The sequence below is a fragment of the Triturus cristatus genome, chromosome 6, assembly GCF_964204655.1.
Source record: "Triturus cristatus chromosome 6, aTriCri1.1, whole genome shotgun sequence".
Lineage (NCBI taxonomy): Eukaryota > Metazoa > Chordata > Amphibia > Caudata > Salamandridae > Triturus > Triturus cristatus.
Genome location: NC_140589.1, coordinates 1,737,877,427 through 1,737,896,286, shown reverse-complemented (window position 1 = coordinate 1,737,896,286; position 18,860 = coordinate 1,737,877,427). Strand labels below are relative to the sequence as shown.

General features: G+C 44.3%; 1 protein-coding gene across 6 annotated transcripts in view; it reads left to right on the top strand.

The window, feature by feature from the left end:
* The window catches only part of SUSD4 (sushi domain containing 4), a 419,536-nt gene that overhangs the window by 355,609 nt on the left and 45,067 nt on the right, over window positions 1-18,860 (top strand). For all 6 annotated transcript variants that reach the window (XM_085612987.1, XM_085612985.1, XM_085612986.1 and 3 more), the window contains 2 exons: window positions 2,323-2,514; window positions 8,013-8,157. In XM_085612987.1, the coding sequence (XP_085469113.1) occupies window positions 2,323-2,514; window positions 8,013-8,157 (337 nt within the window). The remainder of the gene's footprint in view (window positions 1-2,322; window positions 2,515-8,012; window positions 8,158-18,860) is intronic.

Below are 18,860 nucleotides of genomic sequence, written 5' to 3'. Positions count from 1 at the left end.
GGTGGTTGCCATTCACACCCACGTTCTTCTGCCTCTATTGGGTTTCCACAGACCAGAGGGAAGCGTGAAAACGTGGGTAGAGCTGTATCTCTGCCAAAATCCACATTCCCCTGTCACCATGATCTTTGTAGAGCCACACTGACAGAGGAAAAGGAGCAGCAAATGTGGTTGCCGCTCACCATTCATGCAAGAGTGAACCGATTTTGACTTCCCTGCTCCTCCCCGTCAAAAACAGAGGAAGGTGTGGTGGGTGACAGGAGGTCAGGTATTTTATTTCATATTTGGGCAAGTGACCGGGGTCTGTGCCAATCCAATGACATAATAATGTAGTTAATATTGCTAGTGACAAACCTGTGTATAATCAACAGCTTATACACACACAGATCTCTGAACCTGGTGCCATAATGCCTGTAACTCATTTGAAAACCTTTGATAAATATTTATTTATTTAGGGTTTTTGTAAAGCGCTGCAAGTCACCAAGCTAGCCTTAGAATGCTACCAGTTTAGGTACTAGTGACAGAAATCCTAAGCCATGATCTCATAACAGTGTTAAGAAGATGGTAGAGTATTAGAGGCGATTGTAAGTAGTTGATCCAGTAAGGGTGGGACTAGATTTAGGTGTCTAATCTGTCCAGTACAGGTATAGGTATTGATATATGATTGTTTGAAAAAGTGAGTTTTTATAGATTTTCTTGATCTGATAAGTCTGGTTCAAGTTTTAGATGCTTTGAAACCTCCATTGGGATGATCTGTGCATGTGAAGAGTCCTGTCTGCAAACGTCTTGCATCAGTACAATTGATAGACAGTAAGCTATGGTTAACAGATCTTAGGTTTCTGGGTGGGCGACAGAAGGAGCATCTAGGACAAGTAGTCCAGTGATTAGGCATGAAGTGCTTTGCTGATCAAGTATAGGCGTGTGAAGTTAGCTCCTCCCTTTAGGGGGAGCCAGTAAAGGGGCTGTAGCGGGAGATGTTGTGGTTGTTGCAATTCAGACCGAAAAGGAGATGGGTAGCTTGATTCTGGGCCAATCGAAGTTTAGATGCAGATATATTAGGGGAGCTGGGGCTATTACAGTAGTCGATGCGTGATATCACCATTGCGAGTAAGAAAGCAGCTTTAAAGCATTTACAAGAGGAGTATGGGGCTGCTGTCAAACAGCCTGCTTTTTCCTCTGTCTAGGAGTGAGTACTCAAGGACTGAGGCCAGAGGAAAGGAAGATATGTTGAAAGACAGTTCCAGTTATCAGTATTTCAGATGTCTCACTGTACAACAAGAGCCAGTGTGTTACTGCATCCATTGAGGAAGCTGAGGGAAGGAGTGTGAGACATTCAAAGAATTGCCAAAGCTATTGTCAAGTTGTGTTTGTAGCTGGGCATCATCAGTGTACACGTGATATTCCAAGTCATAGATGTCAAGGATCTTGCTGATAAGGAAAATGAAAACACTGAACCGCATTGCTGATAGAGCTGAGCTCAGCCGGACTCCATAGGTGATTGAGATAGATCTAGAGAGAAATGGGCCCAGTTTCACTTGATGAGAGCCATTTAAGAGCCACAATAGCATAGTCACATTGTTGCTGGCTGAGAGTTAGAATCTGTGATATAGCCACCCTAGGCTGAGCCATACGTTAGCCGGACAGTGCTGGATCTGACTTTGAGCAGCTTCAGCAGTGTGTGCCTGGCCACTTTTGAGTGGAGCCCATTTAATTAAGATTATTATAATCTTGCCTGTGCACTCAGAGATCCATTTTCTTCTGGCTTTCTCACCTCTCTGTGTTGAGGATTTGGCTTGCTGGATGGAGGGGGAAAGTTACATATTGTAATCTTAGTCATCCCTCATTTGTAGCCACGAATTACTAAATAATCCTCCCACCTCCCTGTAAGAGGTAGTAGATGGAATCTGTGAAAACAGGTGAGATCATTAATCTGAGCCTTTTGTAGGAATGAACTTAAAAATAAGTGCTACTGCTCTGCATTATTGGACTGGCTTCCTTGAAGCAGTAGTCTACAGGTCTTTTACCGTTGAGGCTTGTGCTTAGCTGTTTCCATGTTTCCTTTTTTCCATTTTATAGTAGGAAATGTAATTGAAAATACATTACATTTCCCTCTCATTCCTTGTACTGTTATTGAACAAGTCAGAAATAAAAAGGTATGATCTATACATATTTTATGATTCTCAGATGAGAGGCTGTGCTCTGAAGATGCAGGATCCACTAATTGATGTTTTAGTTGGGGATGACATTACTTGCAGTCTTCTGAACATTCACATATAGCATGCTGCTGTTGTTGAGACTTTCTTTTGTCTTTTGTTTTTGTCTAAGTTTGTCCACTTCCTCCAATGCTGAATCACGGAGATTATATTTGCCATCCACAGCCTTGTGAGAGTTACAACCATGGCACCGTGGTCGAATTCTATTGTGATCACGGTTACATGCTTACCAACGATTACCGCTTCATTACTTGCCGGAATGGTGAATGGCTTCCATCTTACCAAGTGCACTGTGTTCAAACAGGTATGATATCATCAACAGATTGATTTAGCGACGAATAGTATACATGTTTGATCTAATTGCTTTGTCTCTGCTTGCAAATCATTGTGCAAATGAGCATTTTGGTGTGTTTTTACTGGTAACCATCAGAAAGTGCATTGTACTTAGCCCTTGCAGGTTTGCGGCATATCCATCTCTCTTTATCGGAGGTTGGGAGGGTGCACATGAACAGATGTTAATCCTGCCTTTGGCTCCCGGTAGATACTGGTAATGAGATCCTTCTGTTTATATTTAGGTATACGCCTCTTCAGTTATTAACATAAAGGTGGTGGAGTACATAATTTCTAGACGTTTAGGGCCAAAGCAACACTTAGACATTAAACTTATTAGACATGTGCGTTAGGTAAGGCTTTGTACTCGCACATCCACAAAAACATGGGATTAAACTCTTGTGGGAATTACCCTTTAAATGTTGTCCTACTTGACAGATCTTCATAAAACTCTCCAGAATCGAATGGATGTGGTTCAGTCAAACCTTCAGACAGTTTGAAGCAGTTTAGTCAAATATTATGGGGTTTTTTCTGTTACACAACACACTATATACAGGCTTTCACACAAATTTAAATTTTTATTTGGGATCATTGGCACAATTCCTTCTTTCACACAGTTGTTCAGAGTTTGGAAAGTTACACTTGGATTTACCTGACCATAAGGTATTTAACACATTGGAGCCGATTCATAAAGGTTGATGTGCAGATGTATATTTACTCACATGCATGCATACTTACTTACACCTATTCTCTTGAATTTTTTGCTGTTCACTATTTCTGAGTGGAGATTTACATCCAGGTGTAGACTTGTCTCCACCCCCCTCAACAGAATTTGTAATGTTACTGCTAGTAACTTTTCACTTTCTTGTGGAAATCTCCGCTACCAGGGCAGGGATCTCCCTAAGGGAAAGTATGTGGAAAATTATTAATGATTATTATTCTTTAAAATAAACTCTATATATTTTAATGTATATAGTAAATGTACATAAATTTAGCATTTATTATTAAAGTGGAACTAATACAATAAAATGGTAAAGTACATTAACTCGTCCAATTAAATTGTATTAAAAATAAAGTCATTTCTTTTACTTTGGTTACAAGTTATCTTCTTAACAATGCATTACTATTTATCTTTTAAATAAAGTTTAAAAGTTTAAGTGTGGTTTGAATCAGGTTTATTATTAAGGTTACAAAATTCAACAATCAATATTATTTACAATTTCCTATCACTCATGTAGATATTAAATTAATTTAATACATTTTACATTAATTCATGTGAGTGGCATTTTACTTCCCTGCTTCCATTGTTTTCTATGGGAGTGTGTTTAAGTACCAATGGTTGGCTGGACTGAAGTACTTTTGAGCCTGTTAGAAAGAATAAGGGCTGTAGTAACCTTATAGGTGTATTTTGTGAATTGTAATTGTCTTACTCTTTTGCGGTTGCGTCTTCTGTATTGGTATATCCCTCCTTAGCCCCTCTTTAAAATGTTCTAAACCCTTTCACTTTGTAGTAGTTATTCCCCATTTTCTGAACACTACTCCTGGTCCCTCCCACATTTACTACTGAATTGTATACCTACATATTCAGAGATATCTGCCACCATAGTAGAGACCTCCACACAAAAACAGAAGAGACATAGGCAGAGTTCTCTGGCTGCAAGTTTACGAATTGCATTTTGTAGTACATAAGTATTACTACTGTAGTACTAATTTATGTACTACAAAGTGCAATTTATTAATTAGCTCTGTTGTGTACAATATTACGTGGTACATTAATCAATACGTCGAATTATAGTGTTTGTAAGCAAGATAGGCCAGTTTAACTTTGTTCTACGCTATTACTAGGTAGTAGGAGAGAGAGGATGTGGAAAGGATGTGGTCTGGCGGCTAGATTGCCACCTTTGGAGCTTGGAAACCAAGGTTAGAGCCCTGGGGTTGCGTCCACATCCTGTGATTCTGGGCAAATAACTTAATCTCTCCTGCCTACCAAAAAAATATATGGATGTGTCCTTGTGTAACGTAACCGGTGCTCATGTAAAGCGCTCCAATACCTTCGGGTCAAGTTTGCGCTATATAAATCTGCAAAAACAAAAAAAGGCAATACATTGGTTCCTTTCACAACGACCTATTGAGTCATGTGGTAGCAGCAGTACTGCATTTCTGGGTTGATCTGCTCAATTATGAGCTGAAATCCCACAATATTTACTGCATGTGTAAAAATTGTATCAGTGATTATTTGCACAAGCATCAGTTCTTACTGTGTGCAGCAACTATCACACACGTTAGGTAAAGTGCATTTACAAGCTTTTTGGATCAGTCAGAACCAGAAACGTTAGCACTGAAAAACACCTCCACCAAAAGCAGGAGGTAGAGTACATTTTGCAAATAAATTATAAAGCACTGAAAGTACCACAAACGCGTTAAAATTTAGTGCACAACAACCAGTTGGGCCAAAGAGGGGCACAGCACAGACCACCAAAACGCTCTATGTGTGTGGAAAAGGCTGCTTCATTGAAGACCGGTGCACCTTACAATAAAACATTTCCCTTGGCCTTTGCCGTACAAAACTAAACCTCACTAAATAATTTCCTTCCTACCTTTTCCCCCACCCCACCCCCTAAAGTTTCACCTTACCTTGCAACATTTTATAACCCCCCACCTCGGAAATTCCATGTTGTCAAATTAACCTTGCAACCTCTTCTAACTTCCTAAGCTAACTATCTAACTAAACATTTCCTATGCTACCTTCCCCTTCCTACCCTACTCCCGGAATAACTTTCCAACCTTAAACTGTAAACAATCTAAACCAGTAGTTAGCAAGAAAAACACCAGCACCTGCTTCAAGCGACACCCACTGTACAACAAACCCCCTAGCGCACCTGTATGCAAGAAAACTGCCTCGTGCAAGAAAAATTGTTTTGGGGGGGAACCCCCCCTCCCCGCTGAAAACTGGGAGGAAGGGCGGGAGAAAAAACTTCCAGCCCACCCAGCTGCCCAAACCGGCCGCCGTGTCACCTTACTGAAATGGTGACACGGCATTCTAAAATGGCCGGTTTTACAGTAACTCGCCCAATGTGTAGCCCAACTAGCCCAATTGGGCTCTGGGCTGCACCATGTCCCAAAATTCCCTAAGGGGCAAGCCTCCTGCTGGTCGGCTGTCCCCCAAAGCCCTAGTATGCAACATAAACATCCTATAAGGATGTTACCACCAGACCCAAGTCAGGTACACACAAAATCCATACAGTGGAACAACATAATCACAGGTAAAGTAAAATAGGATGGCCCTTAAATCTCCATCAAACTCCTCTCATCGTATGTTACTTTCCATACGAGGGAGGCAAATGTCTGTTCTATAGCACGCACTGTCATTCTTCACATTATATAATGGTGATATCCAGGCAGTGCACCGCACGGGGACATTTTGACATATGATGTGTGTGGGTTAGGTGTACGTGAAGATGTGCTGCATTTTTAAATTCTGGCCGAGTCTACCTGCGATGGTATTTTCATACTAAATTTGTATGTCCTGTCCCAGGTGACATCAGCATCAGCCCAAAAGAAGTTGATTGCCAACTTGTTCACCATGCCAGTGATGTTGAGTGCATTAGTACTGTCATGGCAACGTTTGTATGTTTGCCACTTGGAATACTGTCTCTTTAGTGGCTTTACACCGTGCCCTGAGCGGTCTTCACCAAGTTCCTTGCTTGGACAGTCGAAGTCGAAAATCTTAGTCAGGCACACTCTAATGGGCCACCAGTACTGGCAGTCCTGCACTGTCCTCTCCCACATAATGTATCCCTTTAAGGGCTCTGTATGGCCTATAGGGAAATCGGTCTTATGCGTTTTGCATTTGCACACAAGTCGCCAATGTTGTGTGTTGCAGTTGATGCCAAGGGATGGTGTATGCCATTTGGTGATTGGTTAGCCACACGTTAGATGCATTTTGCACAGTGTTTGTCAAATGCAGTCTTGCATAGGCCATCCAAATGCAGCCAACCCCGGCACAACAACCCTCATTATGCGCCACTTCTCCACTACACATTCACTGCTGCATGTCTGGTTTGGTTTGATAAATATATGCTATGTGCTGTGCAATGGGCCCTTCTTTGCAAAAAAATACATTACTGGAGCTATGTGTGAACAATTGTACACCTCCCTATGTGCTCTTGAGTGCCTCCACACCTCTGCAAATGCTCTTGTTTCCAGACATGTTGAGGGTGCCAAACCCATTCTCACCCTGATTGTGAGGTACATCTGAGGTAGAGGGGTTCACCACCTGTGCCAAGGGGCTCCCGCTTGTGCTGTGCGACAGCGCCCTGCACCCTCCTTTTCAGGTCGTAGTGCCACTTTTTCCACAGCACATAGATAGGATGACACATCGTTCACTTTTTCAGTGGTGTCATTTCACATCAGTATTTCGGATCTTGTGTGGAGTCTTGAACATCGGTTAGCTCAAAAAATGGTCTGTCAGTACTTCTGGCTCAGGATTGGAGAACTTGTACTTTTGTACTTTTTCTGCTTAAGTGTACTGCAATCTGGGTGGTTTACCTTCGATAGCTTAGGAGGATGGCGGTGGATTCTGATTGGTAGTTTGTTTGCTGTGTATTATAGACAGAATGGCGACCTCCTTCCATGTTTGGTATAGAGGTGTAGGTAGACAGCTGCAGGAGTAGGAAAATGTCTTACCCTCCCTAAATCAGGAGTTTTTTTTGTTCGTTTAAAAATTGCGGTGCTCTCCTGTGTCGCCTTGTAGTTGAAAATGCACGTTTCGCTCATGTTAAAATAAATTTCTTTGGGATCCAGATTGCATGATGTGTGACTTATACTGAGTGTAAATTTTATTGCATGTAATATCCATCACAACTGACATACCTATTCTGCTGGCCTCTTGAGAAATCTTTGAATCAATCTTATTACAGTTTGTATCTGGATTTACGGAGTGCTTTTATTTGGGTGCGGTTGATTTCTCCCAATTTTCCACTGAACTCTATTTTGGGGGCTTAATCATCTTGTCATTTAATTTCTTATCCCACTAAACTACTGTTAATACCCCAGGTAACTTTGAAATCTATTTTTGACATGAGAGTTTTGGGCTCTTAAATGATCTCCGTCTTAATTACACTTTAATGCTGTTTATCACTCTTAGAAAGTGAACTGCGATACTGACATGATTACCAGCGTGCCACTTGTTTAATTTGTAACCACAATATCTAGGTATCTGTCATAAAGAAGCATGGGCATTATTTAGGGTTTTTGCAGATGGGATACTCCATCACAAACGTGGCTGATGTCATATCCGCTGTATTACAGTGCATTATAGTCTATGGCACTTGTAATCGGTTAACGGGATGTCCGTCACATTATGACGGAGCATCCCATCCACCAAACATTATACGAACATATATTCACTGACTGAACGTTTCTAATCCAATATGTGGTTGTTGATGGAGTTTCAAATTTTTTCTCTTACAGAGCAATCTTGGAGAAATACACAGGAAACCCTCCTGGCAACTTGGAAAATATTAGCGTTCACAGCTTCCAGTGTACTGTTTGTGCTTCTGCTGGTCATCATTGCCAAACTCTTCCAATCCAGGTTTAAAGCATATTTGATTCCAAGGTTAGTACTCTTTCTTAAAACCTACAAATTAGTGTCATGTTTTTTACAATGCTTTATTTTGAGTTTGTCAGCTGGTAAGTAAGCGTGAATGCTTAATCTGTACTGCTCCCAAAGGTTAAGAACAATAGCTTTCTTGTGTCAGGATCAGCAGTGGCTTCAGAAACTTCTAAATCTTTACAAGGGACATAGTCAGCCCTCCTGTTCTCTGTCTTTTGTGCAAAAGAAGAGCTTGACACAAATTCTAATTAAAAGAACAAATCCTACAGGCCTTATCTTTTATTAATTTTAAAAAATGGTAGTCCGTATTAACAGAAATTCTCCAGTATTGGGGTGTCTTTCATAGATTCACATGCTTGAATATTCCCCGTCGTCAAAGTGGGAGTCCCACGGTACATAACATAGCAATGTAGCAATAACACAACCATATATAGGTAAGAAAAAAACATAAGAGTAGCATTGAATCATAGAGCTTCTAGATAGAAAAAACTTCTCACTTTTATAACATATTACAGTCATTATGAATAGTCCAAACTCCAGCCAATCAGGCATTAGCACCCTCCAGAATGTTCTCCTCAGAGGCTCAGGCCCTCAGATTTTCTACCGCACGTCATGTGAAGGGAGTCTCCCAGAGCTCTGCTCAGTTTTTTCTCATTTTTCTTCTCAAAGAACAACTTTTTGTCATGTCTACAACCAAGAAGTCCCTCTTCAGACCTTGTGGGACATGTGGAAAACAGCGACTTCATTCTGAGGACCCTCATAAGAAGTGCATTTATTGCCTCTACTCTGAACACCAGGTAAAATACGCAGGACTTTCTCTCAAAAGACCCTTAAGGACAGGGAGGGGCGTCTCCTTCTGTGGCTACAGAAGTTGAAGACTATGGATAACTCTATCAGATGTGGAGAGTGTTTCCTCAGTCTGGACTACTTCATCTTTGAAGAGAGCCAGTGAGTCAGAGGTTTCTCCTAAAACTAAGGTGGCGAAGAAACATCATGTTGTCAAGTCCACTGACCGGCCTTCAACTTCGAAAGGGGTGTCTCCTGCCCCTCAGAGTCTATCTACACCCTCTACGCACCCGAGATCTGACTCTCAGGCGTCCAAGACTCTACCTGAGGACTGCTGTCGTCGCTTCTACGACGACGACTTCAACTTCTTCATCTATGATACCGGGTCAGCTTCATCGACGATGGCATCGACGGCGATGGCTTCATCGACGGTGGCTCAACAACGAGTGCAACTTCTCACGGCGACAGCGTCGACGGCTGCATCCATGGATCTGGTTCCTTTTGAAGTCTTCAGGTTCTCTGATTCAACGGCGACGGTCTTCTTTGGATACCTTGACGCCAATCCAAACTGCTTCTCATCCTCCAGCAGAACTATTCTCTTCTGACGCTGGTGACGATGAATCAGAGGAGGATGACACATTTAGGGCTGCTCGCAGTCCCTCTGAGCTTCTGATTAAATGTCAGGATTTTGATGACGACCAGGAGTATGAGGACTTTTCAGGCAGTGCCAACCAGCCTGCGCCGGGTCTTCCTATGGCGCAGATGCCTATGTCCCTTATTTCCAACCTTCAATTCATGCTGGATGACTACTACAGATGTTTTCCAAACTCGGTCCAGGCTTCTCCAGCACCACAAGCGCCTCTTCCACCTCCGCTTCCTACAGAACCGTATTCTACGCCTTCTACTTCGGCGTCCAGGTTACCACACCAAGACGCTCCTCATTTATCAGATTCAAACTCCTTCCCCCACCGCTCCAGCTCCTCTTGATTCTCCACTGGTGGACATAGGTGGATTTCATGTCCTCATGGAAAGGGCGGCAAAGAGATTTCACCTCCTGATGGTCACTAGAGAGGAGGATTGTTTCTTGTATGACTTCAAGGATCAGCCACAGAAACAAGTGTGTGCTATTCCCATCATCGATTTTATTTGGCAAGAGGGTCTCAAGCTCATGCAACACCCTAATTCCATTCCTGCTGTCCTGCCACAACTAGATAAAAAATACAAGGCCCCGGAAAATTTGCCTGCTTGTCTTATTGCACAGCCGAAACCTGATTCCATTATTACTCAGGCAGCACAACGTTGTGCCAGGAATCCCTCATCTCCAGTATGGGCTCCTCCGGATCGTGAGGGGAGACACCTTGACGCCATTGGTAAAAAATTCTCCACTATGGCGGCAACTACGGTCCGAGCGGCCAATTCTCTAGCTATCCTCGGCCGTTATGACCGACAAATGTGGTCAGACATTGCTCCCCTTGTTGATTTACTACCAAAACCTTCTAAAGCAGAAGCGCTGAAGATTCTTCAAGAAGGGGAAAGGATTTCCTCGGAGATTATTGATTGTGCCATTGACGTGTCTTCTACTGGTTTCCGGCTACTGGCGGGTGCTGCTGTCCTCAGGCAGCAGGGCTGGTTAAAAGCCACTTCTTTCCGTCAAGAGGTGCAGACGAAAATATTGGACATGCCTTATGACGGCGAATCACTGTTTGGCCAGCACATCGATGATGCCCTTCAGACGATCAGGAAGGACACCGACACTGCTCGTGCTTTTGGCACACTTCAATTTAAAAAACAGCCCTTTAGGGGTGCGAGGGGTCGTGGCTCCTCCTCTTCCTTTCGGGGAGGTTCCAATCAATATCAACAATACAATTCTTTCAAGGCCAACAACGTTACGCCTCCCAGAATCAACAGTCGTGCAGACAACCGCCAGCCGCATCTTACCGACAGTACAGAGATAAATCCTCTTATAGAGGAAGGGATTGCTCCAAGAAACAATGACTTTTTCCATCTACCATCCTTGATGCCTCCCACCCTCGCAAAGGTTGGAGTTCGAATCTCCCGCTTCTACTCCAAATGGTCACTGATTACTACCGATCAATGGGTTCTAGATATAGTGCTCAGGCGGCACGTTCTAGAGTTTGTAAAGATCCCTCCCAATTCTCCACCCATCTGAAGGAGCTTTTAGGTCAACTAAAAATCTTATTAAGAAAAGGCGCGATCTAAGTGGTTCCGAACTTACAAAGGGGCAGAGGATTCTATTCGAGGTTCTTCCTTATACAGAAAAAGTCGGGAGAATGGCACCCTATTTTGGACCTACGTGCCCTAAACAAATACATCAAGAAGCAAACATTCTGCATGTTGTCTCTTCAGGAGGTCCTTCCTTTACTGTCCCAAGGAGAGTACATGACCACACTGGACCTTCAAGATGCTTATTTTCATGTTCCTATTCTGCCCAGACACAGAAAATTCCTCAGATTCAGAGTGGCCGGGAGAGATTTCCAATTCAAAGTCCTTCCATTCGGCCTTCGTTCTGCACCCCGAGTGTTTACCAAAGTCCTCGCACCGGTAGCAGCTTACCTTCGTCTACAAGGCGTACACATTTTTCCTTATCTTGACGACTGCATTCTAAAGGCAAGGTCATTCTAACTGGCATCCCGACACACTCTACTTTGCAGGTCCCTCTTCCAGTCTCTGGGCCTTACGTTCAACATGGACGAGTCTCAATTTGTCCCCGCTCAACTCAGGACGTTTTTGGCAAACTGGCAAAGGCCTTTGTAACACAAGAAAGGTGTCAACGACTTTGCAACCTAGCGGTCTCCCTCCGGTTAAAAAAGTCTGTTTCTGTTCGGCAGTTGAAGTCCTTCCTAGGGATGTTGTCCTCTTGCATTCCCCTAGTCCCTCACTGCCGCCTGAAAATGAGACTCATCCAGGAGGAACTCGACAAGCAATGGGCTCAGGTTTCAGGATCCTTCAACGATATGATCAAGGTCACATCTCGGATGCAAACGGCTCTGTTCTGGTGGACTCTCGAAACAAACGTCTCTTCCTGTCGTCCATTTCTGGTGGACACTGCAAGGTTCACTCTCACAACGGACGCATCTCTCGAAGGGTGGGGAGCACACCTTCAGGACCTCACAGTAAAAGGACGGTGGGATACCCACCAAAGAACCTGGCACATCAACCTTCTAGAGTTACTTGCCATTTTTCTGGCGCTAAAGGCTTTTCGCGCCATCATCCAGGGAGCTTCAGTGTTGATCCGGACAGACAGCACAACATGCATGCACTATATAAACAAACAGGGGGGCACACGGTCATCTTGCTATCTCTTCAAGCTCAACAAATCTGGGATTGGGCAATACAGCATCAAATCACTCTGACGGCAGTGCATGTTCCGGGAGCGTACAACATTCAGGCGGACTCTCTAAGCAGGTCAACCTCGTTCAATCATGAGTGGGAGTTGCATCAACCCACACTGGATCGCATCTTTCGGTTATGGGGCCCCCTGAATCTGGATCTGTTCGCAACCCATCTGAACCAAAAATGCCCATTTTACGCAAGTTGGCTTCCCCAACCAGTCGTGCGGGTCAAAAATATATGCCTACGCTTTTCCGACGATTCCTCTGGTCCCCAGGGTTCTTCGGAAAATGAAGAAAGAACCTTGCCGCATTCTTCTAATAGCTCCCAAGTGGCCTCGACAAGTCTGGTTTACGGAATTCCTGCTTCTATCGCAGTGCGACGCGATTCTGCTCCGCCCAATTCCGGGCCTTCTGACCATGGATCAGGGACAGGTTTGTGATCCCGACCCAGCATCTCTTCGCTTAGCGGCATGGAACCTGAGCACTATGAGTTTGCCAATTTAAACATTCCTTCCGACTGCAGGGAAGTTCTTGCTAAGGCTAGAGCAGACTCCACTGTGAAAACACACAAGCTCAAATGAAAACGTTTCTGTCTATGGTGCGACGCTGCTCAGGTACATCCTGTTCATTCCACACCAGACCAACTTTTGCCTTTCTTTTTACATCTAGCAAAATCTGGCCTCTCGCATTCTACTCTTAAAGTTTTTCTGGCTGCAATCTCAAGATTTCGGCAGGATGGTTCCACCTCTCTTTACTCTTCCAGAGTCATTCAGCAGTTCTTCAAGGGTCTTTTTAGGATGTTTCCTCCAATTCGTCGACCACCTCCTCCTTGGCATTTGAACATTGTATCGGCACAACTCATGAAGCCACCGTTTGAGCCCATCCATAAGGTCGATCTAAAATTCATTACATGGAAGACTTCGCTGCTGATGGCTCTCACTTCTTCTTCACGTCAAGTCAGTGACATACAGGCGTTTACTGCTAAACTGCCTTTTCTTCAATTCACCAAGGACTCTGTATTGCTCCGCACAAATCCGGCCTTTATCCATCTTAATGAGCCAGTCATTTTAAAAACGTTTTTTCCTAATCCTCAGACGTCAGCAGAGAGGACTCTCCATTCTTTAGATATCAAGAGATGTCTGAAATTTTATCTGCAAAGGACAACTAGTATCCATAAGTCTGATCATCTTTTTGTGGCCTACGGACAGATGCGAAAGGGACATCCAGTCACCAAACAGACTATTGCACGCTGGATATCTACTACAATTGCCTTTTGCCATCAGCAAGCTGGGAAGCCACTTACTGCAAATGTTCGAGTGCATTCTACCAGACAAGTTTCCTCTTCTACTGCGCTATTTGCTGGTGTGCCTCTTCAACACATCTGCAGGGCTGCAACATTGTCCAGCAGGCACATCTTTACCAAACATTACTGTCTGGAAGCTGCTGACGACGCTGATTCAGCCATGGGGTCCTTCATAATCTCTTTAAGTAAGGTAAGCCTCTATTGCTATCCTCCTCCTGTATACAAGGTACCATTTTTGTCTTTATGCTTCAGTACCTCTTTGTACTGTGTATTATGATGATTTTATATGTACCTTGCATTATCTTGGCATCACTGCTTACTATTCTTATTCAAGCATGTGAATCTATGAAAGACACCCCAATACTGGAGAAGAACAAAAGTTACTTACCTGTAAACTGGAGTTTGGACTATTCACAATGACTGTAATATGTTATAAAAGTGACAAGTTTTTCTATCTAAAAGCTTTATGATTCAATGCTACTCTATGGTTTTTTCTTACCTATCTATGGTTGTATTATTGCTACATTGCTATGTTATGTACCGTGGGACTCCCATTTCGACGACTGGGAATATTCAAGCATGTGAATCTATGAAAGACACCAATACTCGAGAACCACAGTTTACAGGTAAGTAACTTAAGTTCGTTTTGCACGCCTACATTTTACTTGCATAAAAAAATAATCTGCACCCACAGATATAATTTCATTTTATTTAATGAATTCGGTCAACTAAGGACCTTTGCATACAAAGTTAAAAACCTTTATAGAATGGATTAGACATATATATATTTATATATTTTATTGTTCGATCAATGACAAGATCATACACACATATCAAACATAAAATACAGCAAATATAAATAGATATTAATCAGTGCAAGGATTTAAGAACACAAGAGATAAAAGATTATTTAAAAAAGAATATAGCAGCTTGAGTCACCCATCTTAATTTGATAGAGAGTAAAAATTAGTTACAGTCAACAGTAGCAAGTATTTGTTAGAAAGATGTCTAGAATGTCTAACATGCTACACAGATCTTCAGTCATGGCTATCCCTTAGAGTGCCTCCCATCCCGGTGGAAAGAGTTCTTTTAACCACCTTGGCCCTCAACCACAAGGCATAAAGGAGGTGTCTGGATAAAGTAAACACAAGCCATTTAGTAGTGTCCGAAGTAAAAACACGCAAAGCATCTGAGTGGCAAGTAAAAGACAGCACACAGCATGCGGGAACAATTCATTTTTTCCTTAATGTAGCATAAGCAGGACAAAAAAAAAGATAGTGAGGAATAGTTTCAGAGGCAGAATTACAAGACGGGCATATTGAGGTAAGAGTGGAGTCCAACCATTTGCTTCTCACAGCGTTTAGGGGAAGGGTGCTGTTAGACCTGACATCCTTGGCGTGGGTTTTTCCCCTATCTTTCGCCTCTGCTACATGGATTTTTGATGCTGTTATGGATTTCGTTTTTGCTGGTTTAGATGCTTTGGACACTCTGCCACTGCTAATCAGTGCCAGAGTGTAAGTGCTCCCTGTGTAAAATGTCATATTGATTGGATATACCTGATTGGCATATTTGTATCACCATGAAGTCCCTAGTAAAGTGCACTGTGTGTGCCAGGGCTGGTGATGACAGATGCTACTAGTGGGCCTGCGGCGCTGATTGCGCCACCCACATGAGTAGCCCTAAAATGATGTCTCAGGCCTGCCACCGCAGGCCTGCCTGCAGTCCCCGGACTGCCATGTCACCCTGGTCAGTGTCCCCACTGACTAGGCCTAACCCTTCCCTTTTTGTGCACATCAGTCATCCCTCTGGAAGGCCCGAGGTACCCCCCTGGGCAGGGTGCAGTGTATGTAAGAGGTAGAGCATGTACTAGTGCAGGTACCATGCTCTGGTAGTGAACCGCGGCCATTTTGTGTGTTCACTGCTGCAAGGTTATCTTGCTCCATAGGCTAACATGGGGGAGGCTGGTGCCAATGGCTATCCGCCTATCTTCTCATAGGAACAAGATAAGACATGAGTGTTTGATATCCCTGAGCTCAGCATTTAGGGCTATATGTAGGTAGCCCAATACCGGTCGGTAACGGCCGATTTTCGGTAATTATACCGTTACCGACCGGTATTTAGGCTTTTGATATGTAGGGGGATCATTTCTGTATTCGGTAATTTACCGAATCGGTAAAATTACCGAATCGGTAATTTTACCGATTCGGTAAATACCGAATACAGAAATGAGATGTAGGGGGAGTGTGTGGTGGGTGTGGGGATTCGTTATTTACCACCAACTGAAAGTTGGTGGTAAATGACGAATGACTCAGTAAATGCATTTTTTGGCCCTTAGATGTGTGCAATGTGGCAGACACACATGCCCTCAGGGCATGTATGTGTGCCACATGTGCACACATGCAGGAATCAGGGGTGCAACAGGGTGTCAATGTGACACCCTGCCACCCTTGATTGAGCTCCCCCCATTACCGATTCGGTATTTACCGATTCGGTAATGGTAACTGGCTTCCCATTGATTCCTATGGGCCTCCTGGCCCATAGGAATCAATGAGATACAGGTTACCATTACCGAATCGGTAAATACCGATTCTAAAATACCGACACTTACCGAATCGGTATTTTTTTACCTACATTACATTTACCGATTCATAAATACCGAATCGGTAAAATTCGGTATTTAAGAATCGGTAAATGTAATTTACCTACATAAGGCCCTTATTAACACATCTTTTAGGAGAGGTTGTTTTTAAATCCTGAGTTGGAGAATAGTACTTTTTAGAGAGTAGCTGTTCTCTTGTCTGACCCTTCTGTGTGCCTGGGCATGCTTGTGGATTGACTGTCTGGCTTGAGAGTGACAGGGGCTGGGGATCCCCCAGGAGGTTGGCTGAGTCAGCCCTCTGCTGAATGGCGACATTTGCAAGGAGAGTGGAGGGAGGAGATAGCACCTGGGAGTGAATAGGGCTGTGCCTGCCTGCCACACTGCTGGCTCCACCTCCTGCTGGGCGGCTGACGACTCTGCCCCTCACTCTGAAAAGAAAGCAGAAGCCAGGAAAACAAAGTGCTCCAGCAACACCCAGAACTGGATCAGACCGGGCTCAGGACCCACTTGCACAAAGACTTCAAAGACTTTTAGGGGTATAAGTACAAGACCCCTGACAACAGATTTTTAGATTCTACAATCAAGAGGAACCTCTGCTGAAAGACGGACTGCTGAAGAACTGAAGGAAGATTGCCTTGCTGTGTGCTCTAAGGGCTGACCTGTTCTGCTGTGCAACTGAAGCTGAGGAGGAGAAGGGGCCTTGCTGTGTGCTGTGACCCTACCTACTTGACCTAACAAGACTTTGCTGTGTGCTGTGTCTTCAACTCTGAATCTCCAAGGGCCTGAGAAGAGCTGGCCTCCTGTTTGCAACCCAGGGATAGAAAGGTTGCCAAGACTTTAAAGACTCTGCTGTGTCCCATCTGCGCTGCTGTGTGCTGCGAGGACCATGGACTGTTCTGCCAAGCTTCCAAACATCTGCCCCGGGAAGTACGCTGGCTGCTCTCTGTTTTGCTGGAGAGTGCCGCGCTGATTCTGGCCTGACACCAGTTGCCGCATTGTGAAGACCGACGTGCTCATCGGCACGTGTATTGCTGTGGCCGCAGGATTGAGGGCGCCCCCGTGCTAACTAGGCCGCTGTACGGCTTGGCGGCGTCACGATCGACCCGCTGACACAGAGCGCCGTGAAATATTCGGCCCGCGATACAACGCCGCGGCCCGGGGGCCTGAAACTGATCAAGAGCTGCACTTCCCCGCTCTGCGAAGCCGCGAGGAGGCTGCGACCTGATTGGTTGCTGACCGGAGGCTTGTGCTTGTGCTTGCGCTGCGAGTGGCTGACTCCGGTGACATCGACATCATCACTGGGGCTCGTCGAGGGAGCCGCGACCGGATTGGTCCATCGCTCGGGAGCTGTGAAAGCCCTGCACCACGCAGCCTGAGAGGAGCACTTTAGTTCTAAGCGCAAGAGGCACCGCTGGAAGAACGTGGGTATTTAACTACTGGAAGCCTATGGACGTATTCCTTTCCCTTGAATACGAAGTCCCACGAGAGACTAGAGACTATCTTTTTACGCTCCTAACAACCCAAGAAAAAGATTGATGTGCAACGCTATGATAATTGATTTCCACTGCTGAAACTAGATAAAGTTATATTTTTGATATACTTACCTGTGTGGTCTACGTCTGTGGTGTACTAGGGGGTCATTGTAGTTGTTAAGTGCGACTACCTTACACATTGCCTTGGGGATAAGCCTGTCTGCTCGAGCCAAGCTACCTAGAGGGTGAGCAGGGGTTATCTACCGTGTGTGTCCCTGTACCCTGACGAGAAGCAAGGGTCCCTATTTGGTCTAAGGTGCTTACCTCTGCCAACTAGAGACCCCCAGATCTAACATTGGTGGTCAGCGGTGCGGATCAGAACCAGTATTTGCACTTGACCTACAGTGATTCTTTGTACATCACTAGTCTAGTTAGCAGTTGCATTGCACAAAGTTTTTGAAACCTATTTTTTGAAGGCCTAGGAAGCATCATGTCTCTGAATGGAGTAGGCGAGGAGATGGAATTGCAATTTGAAGTAAAGGAGTTGCTCTCATACAAAAAAGAGCAGCTGAAGCAATTCTGCAAGCAGCTAGGATGCCCAGTGAAGGGCAGCGCTAACAAAGAAGAGCTACAGAAAGCTCTGAGGGCCTGGTGGGAGGCCAAACATGTTGAGCCAGAGGATTTGACTGGAGAGGACGGTGCACAGGAGCATGGATTTGGATCCAGTGATTTGCCAGTGAATAGACCAGCGTCTAGGGCTGACAGCACCCCTTCCAGTCGGGGCCTCTCTCTAGAGGAGCTGGAGGAAAATCAGAGGATTAGGGCCCATGAGATTGAACTTTTTTTTTTTTTTTTTTTTTTTTTTTCTTTTTTTTTTCTTTTTTTTTTTTTTTCGTACCGGAAGTATTGAGATTGAACTTTTTAAGCTCAAAGCTCAAGCAGAAGAGAGGAAACTGCGCCTTGACAGTGAGAAGAAGGCGGAGGAGAGGAGGAATGCTCTCGCTTTGGAAGAGAGAAAACTCCAGTTGGCTCATGAGTTGAGCATGAGGGAGCTGGACATTAAAGCTAAACAGGTGGAGTCCAGTCCGAATGGTGGCAGCGCACAACCAGTACAGGCGGGTAAAGTATACATACCGAAAGATTTGGTGCAGAATTATCAGAGGGGTGAGGATATCTATGCATGGTTTAGATCC